The 20,934-nt window shown below is 39.5% G+C and overlaps 3 protein-coding genes across 4 annotated transcripts in view; 2 read left to right on the top strand and 1 right to left on the bottom strand.

Moving 5' to 3' along the window:
- Positions 1-11,049, top strand: part of LOC118797406 (dynein heavy chain domain-containing protein 1) — a 31,350-nt gene extending 20,301 nt beyond the window's left edge. The window contains exons 26-42 of the mRNA XM_036556753.1: positions 45-228; positions 405-507; positions 1,870-2,019; positions 2,114-2,305; positions 2,625-3,056; positions 3,155-3,403; positions 3,586-3,730; positions 3,837-4,013; positions 6,053-6,231; positions 6,345-7,358; positions 7,749-7,926; positions 8,064-8,189; positions 8,573-8,798; positions 8,879-8,970; positions 9,495-9,641; positions 9,773-10,383; positions 10,656-11,049. Coding sequence (XP_036412646.1) covers positions 45-228; positions 405-507; positions 1,870-2,019; positions 2,114-2,305; positions 2,625-3,056; positions 3,155-3,403; positions 3,586-3,730; positions 3,837-4,013; positions 6,053-6,231; positions 6,345-7,358; positions 7,749-7,926; positions 8,064-8,189; positions 8,573-8,798; positions 8,879-8,970; positions 9,495-9,641; positions 9,773-10,383; positions 10,656-11,039 — 4,589 coding nt within the window. The 3' untranslated portion in view covers positions 11,040-11,049. The remainder of the gene's footprint in view (positions 1-44; positions 229-404; positions 508-1,869; positions 2,020-2,113; positions 2,306-2,624; positions 3,057-3,154; positions 3,404-3,585; positions 3,731-3,836; positions 4,014-6,052; positions 6,232-6,344; positions 7,359-7,748; positions 7,927-8,063; positions 8,190-8,572; positions 8,799-8,878; positions 8,971-9,494; positions 9,642-9,772; positions 10,384-10,655) is intronic.
- Positions 11,050-11,208: 159 nt separating this feature from the next.
- rrp8 (ribosomal RNA processing 8) lies at positions 11,209-16,348 on the bottom strand. Of its 2 annotated transcripts, none has more exons than XM_036558993.1 (8): positions 16,162-16,348; positions 15,764-15,880; positions 14,507-14,768; positions 13,600-14,431; positions 13,354-13,483; positions 12,745-12,851; positions 11,894-11,990; positions 11,209-11,520 (listed from the first exon to the last, which is right to left on the bottom strand). In XM_036558993.1, exons 2-8 carry the CDS (start codon positions 15,863-15,865, stop codon positions 11,407-11,409), a joined length of 1,644 nt encoding a protein of 547 aa, XP_036414886.1. In that variant the 5' UTR covers positions 15,866-15,880; positions 16,162-16,348; the 3' UTR covers positions 11,209-11,406. The 2 variants fall into 2 exon arrangements, with proteins under 2 accessions (XP_036414886.1, XP_036414877.1); XM_036558984.1 differs by having other exon boundaries at positions 11,210-11,520; positions 16,157-16,348.
- Positions 16,349-17,187: 839 nt separating this feature from the next.
- Positions 17,188-20,814, top strand: med29 (mediator complex subunit 29). Its single transcript, XM_036558971.1, has 4 exons — positions 17,188-17,515; positions 17,818-17,876; positions 19,623-19,707; positions 20,388-20,814. The coding sequence occupies exons 1-4, from the start codon at positions 17,345-17,347 to the stop codon at positions 20,613-20,615; spliced, it is 543 nt and encodes a 180-aa protein (XP_036414864.1). The 5' UTR covers positions 17,188-17,344; the 3' UTR covers positions 20,616-20,814.
- Positions 20,815-20,934: the final 120 nt, after the last annotated feature.

Raw genomic sequence — 20,934 nt, 5'->3', positions numbered from 1 at the left:
TCATCATGTTTCAATCATATGAGTTTTGTTACTTTTCCCTTCAGCTGACAAGACCTTAGTGGCCAGTATTGCTCAGGCGATGGCTGGAATACACCAATCTGCTATAAAATATGCCTCCACCTTCTTAAACATCCAACAATTCAGCCCTCAGACCTATTTCGAGCTGATGACATACTTCTCCCACCTCAGTGTCCACCTCTATGAGCAAGTTAGAGGACCTGCTAACAGGCAAGCACTGGTGATATTTGATTTGAGTAGTAGGAGTAGTTGAACGAGTAGTAGGTGATGATTGATGATGATTGACATGAAACAAAACATTATTTTCACTGTTGCTTTTGTGGAATTCACTGCATAGTAATGATACACTTATTTTGGTTACTAATTTTTCTGTCAACCTGTATCAGGGTGGCAACAGTTCTGGCCCAGGTGAAGGACATGACTGACACAGCACAAGAGTACAGCCAAGAGCTTTTCAGACTTCAGGCCAAATTTGATGAGACCCAAAAGGTAAAAATTATTTGTATTATCTGAATACCATATTTAGATATGAGTTTACTTAAAAAATTCTTAGTATGTCTTTTTGCAATAGGTCAAAAGGTTTTGTTAATTTTCTAAGTCAAAATAAGTACACATCCTCTATGGGGAACCCACCTCTGTACATTGTGATGCATAATTGTTTATTTTCTAAATGAACAGTTTGGAACAACGGTAAATGCTGTTGTAAGTATGTGAAATGTTGACTATATATTGTTCTATTCATAGTCTGATAGTATTTTCAGAATGTGACACTTTTGTCTTTTCCAATTTATCAGATGTCAGAAAATACATAAATAACCTATTACTAAAATGTATAACTTATTGTGCATTTTGAAACGTTTTTAAAGTATTGTCATATTACTTTTTGCCATATTGCCAAGCTCTATTTGGAACATGTGGTAACTCATGGACTGCTTTTTGTATTAGGCACTATAAGAACAGGCTTCATTTACATATATATCAATCTTAAAGGCACTGTAACAAAGAGGTTCACCACAGGCTGGAAAATGGTCATGAAAAAATTAATTATAACTGTTTTTGGCATATAAAATCAGAAAATGTTATACGGGACCTTGGGTTGTCATGTTGTAATACAACAGCGGCTGATTCTAAATGCAAATGCCATCTACAAACCCAGTTCCAAAAATGGGCGTATGAGAAATACAAATAAAAACAAAAAGCAGTGATGAGTAAATCCACTTTGATCTGTATTTAACTTAAAATGGTACAAAGACAAGATAATTAATGTTTATCTTATTAACTTCATTGTTTTTGTAAATATAAACTCATTCTAAAATGTATGCCTGCAACACATTCCAAAAAGGTGGGACAGGGGCAATTTAAGACTAGGAACATTGTTAAATGTCCAAAAAACATGTACAAGAAGTGATGCAAACAGGCTTGGGTACACAACAGGAATCTAGGAAAAGCCTAGACCTTTAAAAATCAAAATTTTTAAAGAGCTTTGCCAAAAATGCATCAGCAAATAGGCCAGCTGTTTAAAAACAATGTTCTTTTAATGAGGTTTTGCAAAGATCTTAGGCATTTCACTGTCTAAGGATGTATATTATGATTAAGAGAGGCAGAGAATCCAGTAAAATCTCTGCAAGGCCAAAAACCAGAACTGAATGGCCGTATTGATGTATGTACATCACATGATATAGTCAATATTTCATTTGAAATCTAGTGTGCTAAAGTATACATAGCCAAAACAATAAAAAATGTCAGTGTCCACTTAGCTAAAAATGGCCTTGTATTTGACATTCTGTTTTATGGAACTACCATAAATTGCCATCAGGCAGAAATACTAGGTTCATGACTTTTCTGCCGTAGTGGCTGAACCGGCTACAAACAGCTGCGGACACTGAGGGCACACACTGTGAACAAGCTCGCCAGCACTGTCTACTGGAAGAGGGTCGACTTTCTCATCTAGAAGAACAGTTAGAACTAGCTGACCAGCAAGCTCAAGATGCCCTGGATGAGGTCAGACTGAAGATTTCACCTTAGTGTGCATTTGCATGTCTTTTGTTCTGTATTCTATTTTCTGTTTAGAATGACTGACTTTTGTTCCATGTAGGTGAGCCCATTGTATCAGGCAGCCCTTAAGGCCTTGCAGTCTTTAAACCAGTCTGACCTGGAAGAGGTGCGACACTACAGACATCCCCCTGATGGAGTTGTCATGCTGATGAATGCTATTTGCATGCTATTCAGTCGTCCATGCAACTGGGAAAGCGGCAAACAACTTCTAGGGCAGCCCAATTTCTTACAGGTTAGAGGCCAGAGAAAACATAGCCCAGGGGTGGCAAACACTGGTCCTGGCGGGCCAGTGTCCAGCACAGATTAGTGATTTTCCTGCTCCTATCACACCAATTAAACATGGCAATTAACTTCAAGTTCATTCATATGCATTTGATAAGGAAAATCTATTAGAAAAAGTAATTCTGGACTACAGTCCAGTCCTGGATCCCCCCCCATATAATCTTTACCCTTGTTATTTATTGCAAAAAAATATAGTTTGTTCAATTAAAAAGATGAAGATTTCAATTTTAAAAGAGCTTTTTTTTCCTTTCTGTCTCTTACTGTATCAGGAATTGGAATTCTTTGACCGCTCAAACTTAAATGATGAGTTGTTTCAAAAGCTGGGTCAAGTTGTAAAGGCACCAAACTTTCAGCCACACTTGGTGCGCGATATGAGCCGAGCATGTGAATCTTTGAGCTGTTGGTTACAAGCAGTGTACCAGTACGCCTGGGTTCAGCGGCATATGGCCCCACGGGAAGCCCAGAAGAAGAATTTACTCAAGCGCATGGCCGAAAGCCGTGCTCGGCTGCGAGTGGCTAGGCTGCAGGAAGAGGCTGCACGAGGTAAGTTGGAGGATATGGAGAAGCAACAGCAGTTAGTCAGAAAGAACTTGGAGGACCTTGCTGTCCAACTCCAAAAGGTTGAAGCACAAGAGAAGGAGGCTGCTGCTGCTATCAAGCAATTGAGCGACCACACTGAGAAGTGGATCTCAATTGAAAAGGCAACTATATGCTGAATATTTTTATCTATGTGTTATTTTTGATGTCACATAAAAAATGAATCAGTTCTTTAAATCTTTACTTTATTTCCTTTTCGTAGGAATTAAAAATGAATAACCACACCATTTCTGGAGATGCACTGATTTTGGCTAGTGCCATAGCTTACTTAGGCCCATTTGGGCCTGACATACGACTGGATCTACTAGAAAAATGGCACAAAATGTGTCTCACAGCAAGGATTAGTCCAGAAGACCTACAAAGTGGACCACAGTCTTCATGTTTTCAGGACCCCCTCTTTGACCTCCCCATTCCTGTGGCCATGGAGCTTCACAGGATCGTGGCTCGAGCAGTTGGGGTTGATGACCGTCTTATACAAGCAGTGCCTCCCCATCTGCTCTTGAAGCTGTTGCTATGGGGGCATAGATTTCCATGGGCTCACAACTGGGCTTTGCTAGCAAACACACAGCAACATGTGCTGACAGGTGGTTAACCCTATCATAATTGTCTGTTATATATCAAATATGTTCATTACTAATTTGTGATTTAAATTTTGAGGGCATTTCAGATCAGTTCCTAGGAGATGTTGGAAGATCATATAAGGAAGAGGAGTATGAGCTTCTTGTATCAGCGGATGACCCAGAATTTCTTGACAAACTCCGGCATGGAGCAGAGAAAGGTTTGCAATCTGTGCGGTATTTGCTCTTCACCTTTTGAACTTCCAGTATCCTGAAGCACAATAGGAGTTGATGATGTCTTTCCCAACTTGCTTGCATTTTTAACAGGTTTAAGAGTGCTCATTACTCACACTGAGCATGCTGTTCCAAGTGAAGACTTTCTCAGCATCTTAGTTCGGCCTGGTGGAAGCCACTGTCTTGGTGTATTCCATCCTGTTGAAGCGCTGCACTCTGAATTTCATCTCTTCATAAGCACTGCACTTCCAGTACGGGTTCTGTTAGATGGTGAGAGATTGTTGCCTTATGTTTTCTTTGGAGCTACACAGATTTGTATTTGGGTCAGTGACAAGGCTTTAACTGATCATTATTTATTTTTTTTTATTTAAAAAGGATGTGATTTACTTTTTAATCTGTAAGAATACACCGATCAGGCATAACATTATGACCTATCATCCTTGTTTCTACGCTCATTGTCCATTTTATCAGCTCCACTTACTATATAGGTGCACTTTGTAGTTCTACAATTACAGACTGTAGTCCATCTGTTTCTCTGCATACTTTGTTAGCTCCCTTTTACCCTGTCCTTCATGGTCAGCACCCCCATGGACCCTCAAAGAACAGGTACTATTTGGGTGGTGGATCATTCTCAGCACTGCAGTAACACTGACATGGTGATGGTGTGTTCGTGTGTGTTGTGCTGGTCTGAGTGGATCAGATACAGCAGTGCTGCTGGAGTTTTTAAACACTGTGTCCACTCACTGTCCACTCTATTAGACACTCCTACCTCGTCAGTCCACCTTGTAGATGTAAAGTCAGAGACAATAGCTCATCTCTTGCTGTACAGTATGAGCTAATCATCCTCTAGTCCTTCATCAGTGGTCACAGGACGCTGCCCACAGGACGCTGTTGGCTGGATATTTTTGGTTGGTGGAGTATTCTCAGTCCAGCAGTGACACTGAGGTGTTTAAAAACTCCAGCAGCACTGCTGTGTCTGATCCACTCAGACCAGCACAACACACACTAACACACCACCACCACGTCAGTGTTACTGCAGTGCTGAGAATGATCCACCACACAAATAGTACCTGTTCTTTGAGGGTCCATGGGGGTGCTGACCATGAAGGACAGGGTAAAAGGGAGCTAACAAAGTATGCAGAGAAACAGATGGACTACAGTCTGTAATTGTAGAACTACAAAGTGCACCTATATAGTAAGTGGAGCTGATAAAATGGACAATGAGCAGTAGAAACAAGGAGGTGGTCATAATGTTATGCCTGATCGGTGTATATTCAGTGTGTTGATATTTGTTTCAAACTTTCTATAATGGTACAAATTAATTACAGGATCATCAGTTTTATTGCCCAGAAAATGTGCAACCATGCATTACTACTATCACTGAAATTGTGCATAAACTAGTCTTTGTACCTGGACACCCATACAAATCTTTGTTCTTGAACTCAGGTACAATTTTTTAAAATACATACATACAAACATCATCTAAACCGCTTATCCTTCTGGGTCGCGGTGGGGTGCTGGAGCCTATCCCCGCTGTCATTGGGCGGAAGGCAGGATACACCCTGGACAGGTCGCCAGTCCATCACAGGGCATTTTTAAAAATAAATAAGCATTATTATAATAATAACACATTTTCATGGTTTTCCTGGGGTCATACCACCTGACTTTGTAAACTGAACCAGGCTAGCTAAGACTCAAAAATGACATTCTTTTCTATATTATTGAAAGTGCTACTGAGCCTAGCATTACACCATGAAGGTCACTTGGGGTCTTCTTTATGGTGCAGTACCATGTCTACTCTTTCTTAAAAGTGTTCCAGAATGAAGTCCTTTGTTGGTGCTGTGTGACATTTGAAGAAATCTGAATTTATGGACAAAAGTTTTGAATACTTGGAAAGCTGCCTTATTTTTCAACATGCTATGATAGTAAAGGTTGCAAATATAAAGAATATTTTGTTTAGAAATGTATATGATTAAATTATCTTTGTTAATCGTTTACTTAATCTGCATATATGGTTAGACATTTGCACTACATTTTTAGACTGTGAGAGTCATAAAATGAAATGAATTTTGATTCACTGAAACGGTTTCCATATAAAGGAGGTATTGTAGTATATTTACATCAAAGAGGTAATGTGACATACTTGTGCTTTATTTATTAAATTATTTTATAGGAAAATAAAATACCGGAACACAAAAATGTCATGTCATTGACCCATTTGCTATATGACTATATACTGTTGTTGCTGATAAATGTTGAATTGTAAGCATTTAACCTCCATTTCCATTTTCTCACTTATTTTCTGCTAGAGATTCACCCCTCAATCCTGGAAAAGGTAAAAGTTATTGATCTGTCCTTAAGCACATCTGAAGTCCAGGATATTATACTGAATAATATACTCCAATCTGAGTGCTCAGAGGTGTGGATACAGCACTGCCAAGCCAAAAGAGATAAACAAGTACTTAAGGACAAGCTTCATCTAGAGGAGGTACAGTGATGAACATTTTTACACAATTTTGTTTGAAATAAAGTGTATATTTCACAATAATGTCAAACCACTGTGTAAAATTCAGATTCTTGGGCTACTTTTATATGTTTCAGGCTTCCTTGATGGATTTCATGCTGCAGTCTTTCAGACCACTGCTGCAGGACCCTGAGTTCCTACCACATGTCTCAGTGTGTCAAAGTATTTCACTGAAACTTCACACTGAGATTGAGGAGCTGTCCAGTAAAATAGATTACCACAAACCACTGCTTAATGAGTTTCACCGCATGGCTGTACTGGCCACAGACCTCTATAAGGCTCTCCAGGAGGTTGGACGACTGTCCCCTTTCTATTCCTTTCCTCTGCACAACTTCTTGCTTGTCTTGCGGGAAGCTTTAGCCCTGAAGGGCCAGCGAGATGTTGCATGTAGTGGGGAGGTAGTCAGTGGTGTGGTCATGTCAGAAATTTCACACAGGATGGTGTCGCACATACTTGCTCAATACAGACCCTGCTTACTACAGAGTCATGCAGAGGTACTGAGGTTGCTTGCGTCTGTAGCGTTCTTTAAGCACAATGAGAGCTGCTCTGAGACCGAACACATCACATTCCTCAAAGGAATCAGTGACATGGAATCCACAGAACATGCTCCATCATCTGAACAGTCTGCTACTGAGCTTCCAAGCTGGATACCACTGCACATACAAGCTGATGTTCGTCTCTTAGAGAAAATCCCACCCTTCCATGGCTTGGTCTCCTCTCTCAGGAGTTCATCTAGACAGTGGCAAGAGTACCTACGCTTTCCTTCATCCACTGTGGTCGGACATGTTCCTTGTCAGTCACACTCCCACCTGACAACATTACAGCGTGCTATTCTCTGGAAGACATTCTTTCCACAGTGGCTTGCAGCGGTGGCAGATGACCTCACTGCCTGTCAGCAAGGACAGTCTTTGTCTTCAGGTGTGGCAAGCGGCCCTCACACTGGTTCTCCAGAGGCACTCTCTCACTTTTTGTCTAGGAATGTCGGCCCTGTAATTGTAACCCTACCTGGTCAAAGCCAAGATGAGTCAGGAAGCATCCACCCTCTCTATTGGATTAAACAAGTTGCCCAGTACCAAGCTGACAAGAAAGGGGTAAGGTTTTATTAGCTTTATATTTGTTCATAACCGCATCAGTCTATTTCTTTATTTTTTTGTCAAGTTATCTGCCTCGAGATCACATCACCATGATTTTATCATCACCTTGGAAACGTGATGAATTCTGGATATTAATTTTGTTATAATTTCAAACTTAATGCTTTACAACTTTCTCGGTCGTTTTAGAATCATCTACAGCTGTTCATTATACTGGACACATCTAAAATTTCTTTAGTAATATTTAAAACTTAATAGTGTTCTAATTATTTGAAACCTTTAAGACTAACATATAAGAATCACTGCGACTACCTTTGTTTTGTCTTAGTGACAACACTGATTTCCAAAGTTTTGAATGCAAGCATGTACTTTTCTCATACTCATCAACAGGTGAAAGTGACTGTAATTTCTTTTGGGTCCAAATGCCAAAGAGATGTTCTTCTCTTAGCGCTTGACACAGCTGTTCAGACTGGCCATTGGCTGGTCTTAAACAACTGTCACCTGCTTGACCATTGGGATGTCGAAGTGGTTTCTCAACTAAAACAACTGATGTCTTACACAACAAAAGGTAGTTGCTTTGCTCTTTATTATTAAGCCTTTAACTGAACACTTAACAAATAATTATTAAGATGTAATTACCATTCTAGACTTGATTAAATAATGGTAGAAAGGAACATGTTTTTTTGTGTTTTAAATGTTTTCAAGGGCAACTGGCAGGTCTGGAGACAATAAAAGGGCTTAGTTTGGTTGGAAGATGTGCAGAAAATCATGTGCACCCCAATTTCCGGTTGTGGTTTATAACAAAAGGCAATGCTCCACTTTCTGTTCCAGGTATTTGATTGTTTTCAACTGATTACAGTTTTGTCATTGTGACTACATTTTCCTATGATCTCACTAATGCCATTATAACTGCAGTTCTATGCTAATTCTGTATTGCTATCAACTTCAAATGCACTATTAGCTTATTACTATTCTCCACTGAGAGACGGTATAGAGAACCTTTCATTTGCCGGCAGAGCCATTCTTTGGCATTACCTTTTTTTTACCTGACATCAATTAGTTTAATTTAAAATAAGTTAATTACATTAACAAAGGTTCTACTACAGGTAGAACATTCTGGTGTTTATTCTGAAAAGAACCTCATTATGTTTTTCCCCAAACCTTCTTGCAGTATGAAAGTGACAGTTACACTGCTGCTCTGTTTCCTCATGCAGCTGTAGTGAGGATTGGTGCTGTGCACTTGGTGTGCGGCTCCCACTGGGACCTGAAGGATGAGCTGTGCTCCTCTCTGAGACAAGTTATTACCACAGATCTTTCAGCCACCTCCTCTAGATACACCAGACAGTTGGTAGAGCCTCTTATTCGATGTGCTATTCTTCATTCGGTGTTGTTGCAGAGACAAAAGTTAAAGCATCTAGGACAAGGGAAACTTTACAACTGGTAAGAAACATCCACAGTGAATACTAAACAGTAAACAACAAAGAAAGAAATTAACAACTAATTGTGTGCCATTTCCTCAGGACTCAAGAGGATCTGCTTGCTTTGGTTGATGCTCAGGTTCATATTACCCAACATTGCAGAGACCCCACTGAAGCCCTGGAATACATAGCAGGTACTATTGGTTCGTTTCATTATGATAGTAGGGTTATTCCACAAACTCTAATAAAAACTAACAAATATTCAGTTTTCAGTTTTCTTTTTAGAAAATTGCACTAATACAGGTACAAGCTTAATCTAAAATATGGTTGTAGAGAATCTGCAAACTGACCTCAAGAGTGCTCCCTACAAAATCTTGATAAATTAGCCAGACATAAAGGGAACGCTGCAAAAAACAAGTTAGCTATTTGACGGATATATTTGATAAATAATTCTCCATTCAAAGCGGGATTGCCTGTATTCATAAAACACAGGTCTATACTCACTTCAAGAGATTAACTCAGTGAACTGCGGTTTAAGTTTTAGTTTCATAAAACTATTGTAAGCTATTTATTTCCTCCATATTCATCAGATCACACAAACTTTTTTAAAGCATTAAGCTAAAAAGTCAGAACACTAAGCAAAAATTATGGATATTTTTTTTTGTCTTATTACGTTGCTATATCTGCTGAGTTTAGTTTTCCGTTCTTTTTTCTACAGCTTACCTGACATATGGTGGTCATGTGTCAGATTCTGCTGACTTAGAGGTTGTGGAGGCAGTGTGCAGACTTTGTCTACGACCAGCACCTCCTATATGGGGAAGTGGCCCTCACACTCTTTCAAAAATGATCATGACAGGATATTTTGGTATGAAAATGTTATTTAATATTAGAACAGTCATACTTTACTCCAGCAGTTTATGAACAGTTTAAAACCTTCTTCAAGAACTCATTTGCAGTACTAACCTTTGAGACAATTAATTTTCTTCATGTTTTCAGATGAGAAGGATCTTCTGAAAGGTCTGGAGCAGCGTGTTCAAACCACACTGAGCAGTAATGATTCCAGTGTACTAGGCTTCAGTGCATTTATGACAAATGAAATGGTGAAAGTAAGAAGTCACAGACTCAGCATCCTGCTTCTCCAGTCCCAAGGCAGCTTCAAAGCTGTCAGAGGTGCTGGTGTCTTAAATCATATTCCAAAGCTCCCAGACTACAAAAAGGCTCAGGAAAGACTACAAGCTTTACACGACAAGATGAGCTACAGAGAGGAAAGCAGAAGCATGTGTCGGGGAACAGTGTCATTAAGCCCCTTGCATACCTTCCTTCAAACCGAGTGGGAGCACCTTACAGAGGTGGTGTCCTCATTGCTCGACATTTTTCAGCTACCCCAAGTCTCCTTTGCTTCTTCCTATGTTACATCATCCACCATTTCAAAGCTGGAGACTCGAGCACACTTGCTCAGAACGTATCAGTCGCAGGAATACAGTGTTTTATGTCATGTCTACTGCTTATCTGCCTTTGCTAACCCCCGTGGCTTTCTGGCAGCCCTGATCAGAGAGACTGTTCACATCAGACAGCAAGATGTCAGCCACTTTTCGCTGCATTTTCAGGTAACTCATCAATACCAAAAGAGTTTTGCAATGCTTTTCAAAAAAATATGATCAAATAATCTTTAGCATCTCACACCAATTACCACCACAATGTTTTCAGCCAGTGTGTCAATGAGCAATAATGCACAGAACGTTTACTTTTCCAACATGGACAATTCATTGGCTAAGTGTTACGAAATAAGAGAATTTAGTGGCTCCTTGAAGGAATGAATGATAAAGAGGACTCTGGAAACATGGAACTTACATAGTATACTTTGTCTTTACATCTTCAGGTCCTAGATGCTGCAGTATCTCCAGCCTCAATGCCTTCAAGTGGTATCTGCCTTTCTGGACTAGAGCTACATGGAGCACTGTGGGATACAAGGCTTGGAGTTCTGCAGGACACCCTATCCTCTAAGCCTTGTCCTCTTCCTTATCTTTGGGTCAGAGCTCAAGAAAGAGACACTGACAGTCCACACTCTAATTCCTCCTGTTCTATGCCTCTGTATAACTGCCCCCTGTACCTGGACAATGAAAATGAAGATGAAGACTGGAGCCTCTCAGAAGTAAATATTGTCACTCATGTTCCCCTCATGACAAGATCAGACCCAGCACTTTGCACTCTGAGAAGAGTCAGATTAGTCAGCACACTCCAAGAAACCAGTTTCAAGTACTAATTTCATTCCACTCAAGGTTTTTACATAAAAGTTTAATCAAAGTTTACATAAACTGTGATGCTTAACATCTTACAAAAGATCATTAAACAAAACATGGCTTTAAAAGGTCAATTTTACAAACGTGTAATGGTAAATACATTGATTTTTATCTTAATCTGATGAATTTACAGAACTCGATAATACCGCTCGTAGTAGTATGACCAAACATTCACTGTTCTCTGGTGACTTGTTAGGTCCAGTCTGAGAACATTTATGCAAAATGTAAACATTACTTTCTACATATCTACACAATATGTATCTCACATGACATTACTGTGGCCTTTTGTTTGTGCTCCCTGTTCTGTCAGCATTCCAGTTTTCAATGTCACTATCGTTTCTTGTACAGACAGGGTTTGAGTTGAAGCCCTATTTTCTTCACATTATCTGGAGCATTTTGTATCTTGATAAACTCAAAGGAGTAGAAGTGGGTGTTTTCCGTGTCCTGAGGATGGAATACAAGCAAAAGGAATAAATGAGCAATAAAATACTCAAAAAGCTGCTCATCAATCTAATAATATCAAACAGGAGGCTAAAAGTTTCCAACTGTAGATATCATACCTTCCTGGGTCTGCACTCTCATTGACCCATTATTTATTTAGCCTCCTTCATGAGCTACACCTAAACACTGCAGCTTTTTAGTCTATTCACACAGGCACCTATATCTGTGATTATTATCTATAGATTTTTTAAATATGTTTCAACGTTTCACAAAATATTTTTGGTGGTGATACTAATTGAATTGTCCATGAAATTTGTTTCATTGCTTAATCAATCTACTCCTTGATGTACTCACAGCTGCAAACATTTGGCCTTACCTTACTGACCAGCTTAAAGCCCAGACGTGACAGTGCTCCAACGAATGGGCGTATATCATCAAACCTGCTTGCAACTTCTGCAATTTTGAGAACACCCCTTCAAAAAATGACAAAAAGATAAAGAAAATAATCATTTTCACTATATGTTTTAGATACCACTTCTTCTCAAATACTGAAACCTTAATTGGCCAATACATACGTGTCTGTTATTTATTTCTTTAAAAACAAAGCTTTAAAATTAAATATTTTATATATTTTATAAACCCTGATAAAACTACTCAAACACTCTACTTCCCCACCCCTACTGTCATCACCAAACATTAAGTAGTTACTGATATTATGACATAACCTACTTACTGTTTTGTAGTGCTTACAAGCAGTCAACATGACTGTTATTTCAGGCTAGATTTGTGATAGAATTGGATTGGATTCATTCCATTTTTCAGCCTTTTTTGATGATAACAACCCGAAACCCGGTATGGGTCATCTATACTACATATTTGCACAAATGGTTTCAGCTATGGCTGTTGTCTTTTCAGATGTAGTAGTGCCAGTGTTGGGATTCCACCACCATAATGCTCGTCATATTTTCTTTGCTCCAAGATAACTGAATCAACATATGAAGTGGTTGGTAATAAGTTTATGCGCTGAATTGAAAGGGACTGAGACCCACTACAGCCAAAGTATGCACTGTATTTAACCTTAACTGTAGTACTGCCTTCACACTTAAAAAAGTGATTTAGCAACTGATGTCTTTATCTAGGTAGATGTAAGCACTTAACACATATTAATCTATCTATAGAAATGGAAATTGAGAGTTTCATTTAAAAGGAATCAAAAAAACAAGTTACCCATCCACCAGCACTCTGTTTGCCTCGGCCAAAAAGTCACCAAGGTTCGTCCCCATGAGGGAGAGACAGAAGACGGCAATGTCCACTGTGGAATCAGCGAGTGGTACCTGTGAGGGTACAAACGAATAGGAACCTATACTATCAGATGAACCTTCATCTGAAAAGCTTCTGACACATCATTACCCACAATACAATTCATAAAATACTACATCAGTTTAATATTAGGATTACTGGTTCAGAGTAATAATATTGACATTTCAGGAGATTTAATCTAAATTTAATCTAAAATTCCACAGGGTACCAGTGTTTCATGAGTCTTCAAATTCTGAACAAGGAAAACGACCACACTGTTTTAAAGCCCTGGAGGGACCGTAAAGTTTAGCATTCTTCATCGTTAGCATAAGCACACCAGAAATAATAACCAATCTACACCAATAAGCAATCCAAGTTCTCTATGCAGTCTTAGTTAGTTTTATGGAAAATCGGGTCTTATTAGTTAAGCAAAAATACCCAATACAAATTTCAAAACATAATTCAACATTAGCAGCATTCAACAGCACTTCTGTGTCTAAACAATATTTAATAAAAATAATGTTAAAACTGACTTACATGGGCCATATCACAGGCAGTGACCAGGTCACAGACAGGGGCCAAATCAAAGCAGTGCACTTTATTCTTCACACTCTGTGCAATCTTGCAATCTCCACAACCGAAGTCAGCTACAACCAAAGACCCTGGTCTGGCAAATTAAAACCAAAAAAAAAGGATAAATAGTATTCAACTACTTTACACTCAGTAGATTATTATGAGAAAGATTAACATTTAACATTCTCTGGAATTATCAATTTCTCTTACTTTTGTCGAATATAGGAGATGATGGAGTCCACAGGGTTCGCAGGCCAGCGTTTCACTTGTTCTGTGTAGCCTTTGTGGTAAATCCCAATGGCATCAGGATCCTGCTTAAACATGCGTTTGGCCTCACCACTGGTTGAGGTGTAAAGCAGTTCGTTAATGTAGCGGAATCGAGCGGACTCTAATCGCTTCTCCATCCGTGCCCTTAAGGCGCTGGAGCGGTCGGTAGGATTCTTCCTCTCCTCTTTACTTGTTTTACTTGTTTCTTGTTTCTCTTCTGTTAATTTTGTACTTACTTCATTAACCTGGCCCTTCTTTGCACGGACCTGAGAATTTTTATCCTCTTTGACTGACTTTTGTTTTTCATCCTCTTCATGTGGGTCTGTATGCTTCTGAATAACAGCATTTGCTTTACTGGGCTGTTCACAGACAGACTCATCTCCCACATGTTGTGAATGGTTTAAGCTGTTGCTTTCTTTATCTTTCCTTTTCTTTTTCTTTATTTTTGTGGCCTTGTCTCTCTCAAGAGTCTGTGTATCTACAGGGACAACAAAGTCATTCTTCTCTCCTAACATCATTTTCCCAGATGACAGGTCATCTACTGTTTTTTTCTCCTCTTTTGAGGACGCTTGTATTTGCTCTAACTTTTCTTTATTCAAATTAACCATAACAACTTCGTTTGGATTCTGACGGTATTTATTCTTGCACCGTTTTTTGCTCTTCGTTTTGTTCCTCCACTGTCTGCGAGTCAGCTTCTTCTCTGTGGTGTCTTCTTTGCCTGTCTGCTGTCCTTTAGCATTACCATCTCTTACTGACTCATGTGAAGTACTGGAACCTGTAGAGGATTAGAACAGTTTGTCAGTGAAGCATAACGTAATTGGGAAGGTGGACAATGGCTGTTGATTCTCACCTTGTTGCTTCGGTTTTAGCTTTGTCTTTCGCTTCTTCACGGGTGTTTCTGATGCCTCCACTTCCTTGTGCTGCTCTCCTTCAGTAACAGCATCAGAGATTTTCTTCCTTTTTCTGGACTTTTTCTTCTTTTTATTAACGTGGGCAGTCGCTTTTTCCACTTCCCCATCACTGCTATCAGAAGCTCTTATAGTGTCCCACTTTGGCACTGACCCTAAGGTCTGGAGAGTTTGCCTAAGGCAGCGCTTGCTGATTGCTTTGGACTGTTTAGGAAACCAATGAAATCACAGAAATGCAAACACTTAAAAAATATATTTTTCCATAATATGCACTTGTACTGTCAGCTTATTTGGTACAACTACGTTGTACCTACACTAATTGGTCATTTTATTAGGTATAGCTACCATTCATGTGCATTTTGTAGGTATAGAATTACTTACTGTAGCTCATCTGTTAGCCTCTCTATCTCATCCAAGACTGATGCCAAATGGACACGCTCATTTAATTTTTTTCGCTCGTCAATATATCAAAGTCTCAGTTACATAAAGTTCTTTTCAATAAAACATTTTTCCCCACCTTGGTAACTATTTTTTATATTTTTGTGCAAAATAACAATGATAATTATAGCTCCATCTTGAGATGGAAAGGAATGTGACTGGGTTAAATGCTGCATGTTATCTTTTGTTTCAGATTGCTGCTTTTAATAGTTTTTAACGGTTAATTATATGACCTTGCTGTGAATATTGGGAAAAAAAACAACTCAACTAACTCAAATGGCACTCTTTTAATAGAATGACTCATCCAATAAAGAAAGGGACCACCATAGGACCGTTGCCGGCCAAATATTACCTGGGTTGTGGGTCATTCTCAGCCCAGCAGTGACTCCAGTCTATAAGCAGTATATTGCTGTCTATTAGCCACAGCAGCGTTAAGGTTTTTACACACCTCAATGTTGCTGCAAGTGTGAGAACCAACCAAAAGCATCCAGCCAACACTGGCGCTGTGGTCAGAAACTGACCATTAACGAAGGGAAGGCACAGCACAAACTGTGCATGGAAAAAGATGAACTATAGTCTCTAGCTGTAAACTTACAACGTGTAGCAATGAGAAAGGTGTAAATGTCAAAGTGGTAAAGTCACTTTAGTATTTTATATATAATGTTGAGAGGAAATGTTCTGTAGGGTGCACAAAATGTGTCAGTCACAAATGCCGTAATCTCAAAATGACTGTTTAACAGTGTGAGCAAAGGGTCAGTTACCTTCCCAACGACTGCTTTACTCTTTTTACTCTTAACTCCAGCAGGAGGCTTGTATTCTTCAGCCGGCAGGCCGTCCGCCCATTCCTCCTCCTCAGCGAACATGTTAGTGAAGACTGCCTACATACACAGAAACTCGGTCAGCTCAGTCATTCAGAGGACAGACATCCACACCAGTACTGTCAGTATTAAGGGCTGACAGCCTTGACTGAAACGAAGCTGAAGTCAGGTTCTTAATCGCCAGCTTCTTGTTAGAATTTTCTAGTTCCACCTTAAATGCTGAGACGCTAGAATGTAACTGCTGCTCCTTTTAAGGTGGAACGGGAAAACTCGAACAAGAAGTTGGCGAAGCCTCCTCGTTTGACTGAAGTATCTGTAAGTGCACAGCCAACTCACCTCACCTGCTGTCCAGTCGTAGAAGAGACTACACGGTTACTGCCCGCAGCTGAAGCTCTGGCGGTGGCTGGACTTGAACTATTGCTTGAAAAAACACAGATATCGCCGCTGTTAACTGTCCTCAACACGAACTCCTCAACTTAGACGGCACACACAGGGACAACACGTGAACACAGGGCGACACATCGTTTCTTCGTTGTACAGCAGGTTGGACCAACGGACTCTATAGCGCCGCCTACTGCACCACCGCCCAGCGCGAGCTTTGCTGAAAAAGACAGAAATGCTTAGTTTTCATCAGCTCCCGTTTATTGTCCTGGGTTTCGTTCTATTGTTTTTCCAGTTCTACACAGGGGGCAAAATTATTTTATTGAATGATTGGTAAAATATTAAAATAAAACAACAAACAACACATTTTAATTTGATTACTTATAGCTTGACATAATAACTCATTATGTTCTCTACTGTTTAAGCAGTTGTCCATTTATATTACTTCATTCCCAACCAAAAATTCAACAACAACAACAACAATAATAATAATAACAAAAATGTTCATTTACATAACATTTTCCATACATTTAAAATGCAGCTCAAAAAGCGAAGATAAAATCAAAACCAACAAAAGAGAAGAACAAAGCAAATAGAGCAAATAAAAGCGCTAAGGAAGGAAAAGTGAAAATACAATAACATTTGGTGGAATTTAACAATAAAATAATACAGATAAAATAATGACAGGGATTAATAAGAAGGAGAACAGGGATTGAAGCTAAAAAAAAAACATGATACAACAAATACACATCTAGAGGGAGGCTATTAAAAGCTATTTTAATTGCGAACTGAGGACACTTCGTGTACGTCTTAGCAGAGGATGATCCATAGTTGAGAAGCTCATACAGCCTCGCCACAACACAACACCCGAAGAGTTCATCTGCTGGGATTTTCAGCACCGAATCTTCAGTCATTAGAAGAAAAAAGGCGGAGAGAAATAGGGCTGTGCTTCCTACTCCTGTACAGTAGGTGGCGGTATGTACTACATTGAGTTCAACGGTTTACCCCAGAGGAAGAACGAAAGCAAGAAGGAAACAACAAGAAAGAGCAGGAAGATACCGAAGAGAAAGCCTGAAAGTCTAGTTGAAAGTCTGTATACTGTACAATATTTAGAGCTGTTTCCTTCGTTTGTAAGCTCCCATCATGGCCTCCCAGCAGCAGCAGCCGCAGGCGGTTACTGCAAACCCCGCAGCGCATCAGGCAGCTGTACTTCAGCCCCAGCAGCAGCAGCAGCAGCAGCTCAGCCAGCAGCAGGACTTCGACCCGGTCCACAGATTTAAAATGCTCATCCCTCAGTTAAAAGAGAGTTTACAGGTTTGTCCCTCGCCTGTGTGTAATATAAACCCTCACTGTGTTGTGGTATCAGTTCAGCGAGGATGAAGTCGGTTTCCTTTTCACCAGCTTCTTCGAATTGTACCGCTCCACCTTAAATATTGTTGCATGCACGCTGCGGCACCATTTAAGGTGGAACGGGACAATTCGAACAAGACGCTGGCTTCAGTTTCGTTAGTCAGCATCATCTTTACTAGCTTAAGCTCTAGTATTCACACAGCTGATTACTGTAATTAGTAACGTGTCTGACTTAACAGGTTTCTTGTTTTTTTTCTGCTTTTCAGACCGTCATGAGCATCGCTTCACAAAACTTCGCACAAAACACCTCGATTGATAACGGAGTGTAAGTACACACAGGACACACTGCACTTCCGGTCTAGCCTGTTCACTGGCCCAGTTAGCTAATACTTATTATTGAAGGGGAATTTCGCCGATTTTCCAAGATTTCTGTGCAGCTAGTTCTCTCTGAGATGTAAACAAAGTCATTCATGGTCTTTTGATGTGAAGTATTACACAACAGTTCGCGCAAGCTGATTGGTTGAGAGGCGTTCTAACTGTGCTTTTATTTCGTCATAACGTCACGGGTTTATCACAGACACTGTATCACTCCGCTGAGACGCCGTTGCTAAGCAACGACTTTGACAGCTGTATGAGACGCTCAAGCCATTTGAACGTTTTTACTTATTACTTTGCGCACAAAATAACTATACTAAATTCCCAAACTGTCTGTTTGGTCTGTGTGGAGCTGGGGAACGAACTGCCGGCTGTGCAGCGAGTGAGCGGAGCTCGTTACTCTGACGTAGCAACAAGCTGCTTGTTAAGGAACTATAATTTGGCGGAAGGAACTGCTGACATTAAAACATATTAAACGCCGCGTTCACGGCCCAATTTATTAATTTCTTACTTTATTTATTTAACTGTTGTATAAAAGGAGTAGAACACTCGAGGTCGTGTGTTATCGCGATGTGAACAACTGAAATGTTGCCATTATATTTACTACCCAAAACGACAGTGAACCTACACGTCTTCTGAGTTTTATATGTAGCGTAATGTTGATAATGCTAAAATCGAGATGGGTAGCGTTACTCTTTTATCTTACTGTGTCCTTCATGTAGCTCTCCGTCTTAAAATGTCATTTATAAAATGATAAAAAATATGACTTAAGCCCAAATCCTTATTTCGATCTATTGCAAACCTGTGTTTCAGGTATCCAACATCAACATCACATTTTCTGTGGTTGCATTTAGAGGCATTCAGCACTTAAGACATCTGGTTCTTATCACCACCACTCACTCAAAAGGTTATCTAGAATGGAGTGTCTCACATCGACGTATCTTAACAATTTAATTGTGCAGAGGAAACCAGTGGAATTCCCTCTATAAGAATGTGTAATAACTGAGGCTCAATCTCTGTACATGATGGAAGTCACTATATAGGGAGCCGGTAGCCACTTGTGATTCACCCATTTATCCTAGCTTTCAAGGTTGTTTCGATATCCGAACACAGTGGTATCTGTGGCAGAATAAATGTTTTGGTTATTAATTGCTTGATGATCATAAGTAATACACTGCCTGTGCAGAAGTATCCACACTCCTCTATTAATACTTTTGATTTCAGAAGAAATGCTTTACAGATGTTTGGACATACAGTGTATTGGGTTTTGTGCCAATATTGTATGAACTACAGTTGATCATTTTAATGTGTTCCTATAAATTGAATGAATTAATTTTTCATTTCAGTTGCGTTTCATTTTTTTAACACCTTTGTCCTAAAAAAAAACACTAGAGTCTTTGTTTCTCATATACCCCCAAACTGAATAGGAATGCACATATATATAGATGGACTTGACAGCTGCAAAATGTGACAAACCAACACATGTGGGTAAAAATTTAACATTCACCTGTAACTGGTTCATATTACACATGGAGAATGAATATATATCAATGTGAAGCCACAGTTAGAAAACTAAAATATGAACTGTTGGACATTTCTAGAGTTTCCCTTGGTTCTGAAAGTGTAGTAAATATAAAAGTCAAGCCTTTTCATGCACTCTTTTTTTCTTTTTTTGTTTTATCTTTATCTTCCTCAGAAAAAGTAACGATGGCACAGTTCAGCGATTTGACAAGAGTTTAGAAGAGTTCTACGCCCTCTGTGATCAGCTCGAGCTCTGTTTGGTAAGCACTTCACATTTGTTATTGTATCCCTTTTTCTTTTTTTTTTTACCAAGAAGACCAGGATGTACACTTTTTTTGGCATGAGGCTTGACCCCTTAATGTGGTGTGCCAGTAAGTTGTGTTTGTGATGTCAAACACGTGATTGATAATAATTAATCTTTCAGCCCTGTGGTGTGCTTTACACCACTTCAGCTGACGCATGGCAGAACAACCAGTTCCACTGCCTGTGTTTATCTACTGAGACTGCATGGCTGTGTGCTTAATTTTATACACCTGGTAGCAATAGTTGTTGTTGAAACACGTGAACTCAGTAATTAAGAGGGGTGTCTACATACTTTTAGCCATATTATATAGATCAGTTTGGACTTTTTAAGAAATCCCAACCAGTGAGTTACCTCTACAAGAATCAGTAACCATAGCTCAGTAGATTAGTAAATGACTTGTATGTCTAAGTCAGTTTCATAACTTATGTCCTGGAAGGCCAGTGTCCAGTACAGTTGGTAGTTCCCCTACTCAAAAACAGTTAACAGATGAGTTGAATCTAGTTTGAGTTTGAGGAAGGACATCATAAAACTGTGCTGAACATCGGCCCCCCAGGACCACAGTTGTCCACCCCTGATCTAGGTAATGTGTTTTACTTATGTTTTTTGCTAACACTTTTTTTTTGTTGTCTCCTTTAGCGGCTAGCCCATGAATGCCTCTCCCAGAGCATTGACAGTGCCAAACACTCTCCAAACCTGGTGCCTACAGCTACCAAGCCAGACACAGTGCAGACAGAATCTCTGTCTTATTCTCAGTATCTCAGCATGATAAAGTCCCAGATTTCCTGTGCTAAAGACATCCATAATGCTCTTCTGGAATGTTCCAAGAAGATTGCTGGAAAGAATCAGCAACAAGGGATTCTGTAAAGGACCTGAGTACCATCTTTAACAACTTCATGACATGGATTTTCCAGACAAATGACATGGTTTTAGGTGGAATCTGTACATAGACATTACACAAAATAAAGACACTGAATGTTGCAGTATGTAATGCTGGACGTATTTGGGGAAATAAATGTACATGCTTTTGGTTGACGTTTGAATAAAGTCTTATTTTGCATTGTTAGTCTATATCAGAAATATGTTGTAATATATCCATGAATATATTACAGACCAGAGAGTGGTCTGAATGTGTTGAGAGGAATGTAAAAAGTTTCATTTTTAATCATGTTACAAAACAGACTAC

Source organism: Colossoma macropomum, unplaced genomic scaffold (genome assembly GCF_904425465.1).
Source record: "Colossoma macropomum unplaced genomic scaffold, Colossoma_macropomum, whole genome shotgun sequence".
Lineage (NCBI taxonomy): Eukaryota > Metazoa > Chordata > Actinopteri > Characiformes > Serrasalmidae > Colossoma > Colossoma macropomum.
The sequence above is the reverse complement of the archived record's forward strand: the minus strand, read 5'-3'. Positions and strand labels throughout refer to the sequence as shown.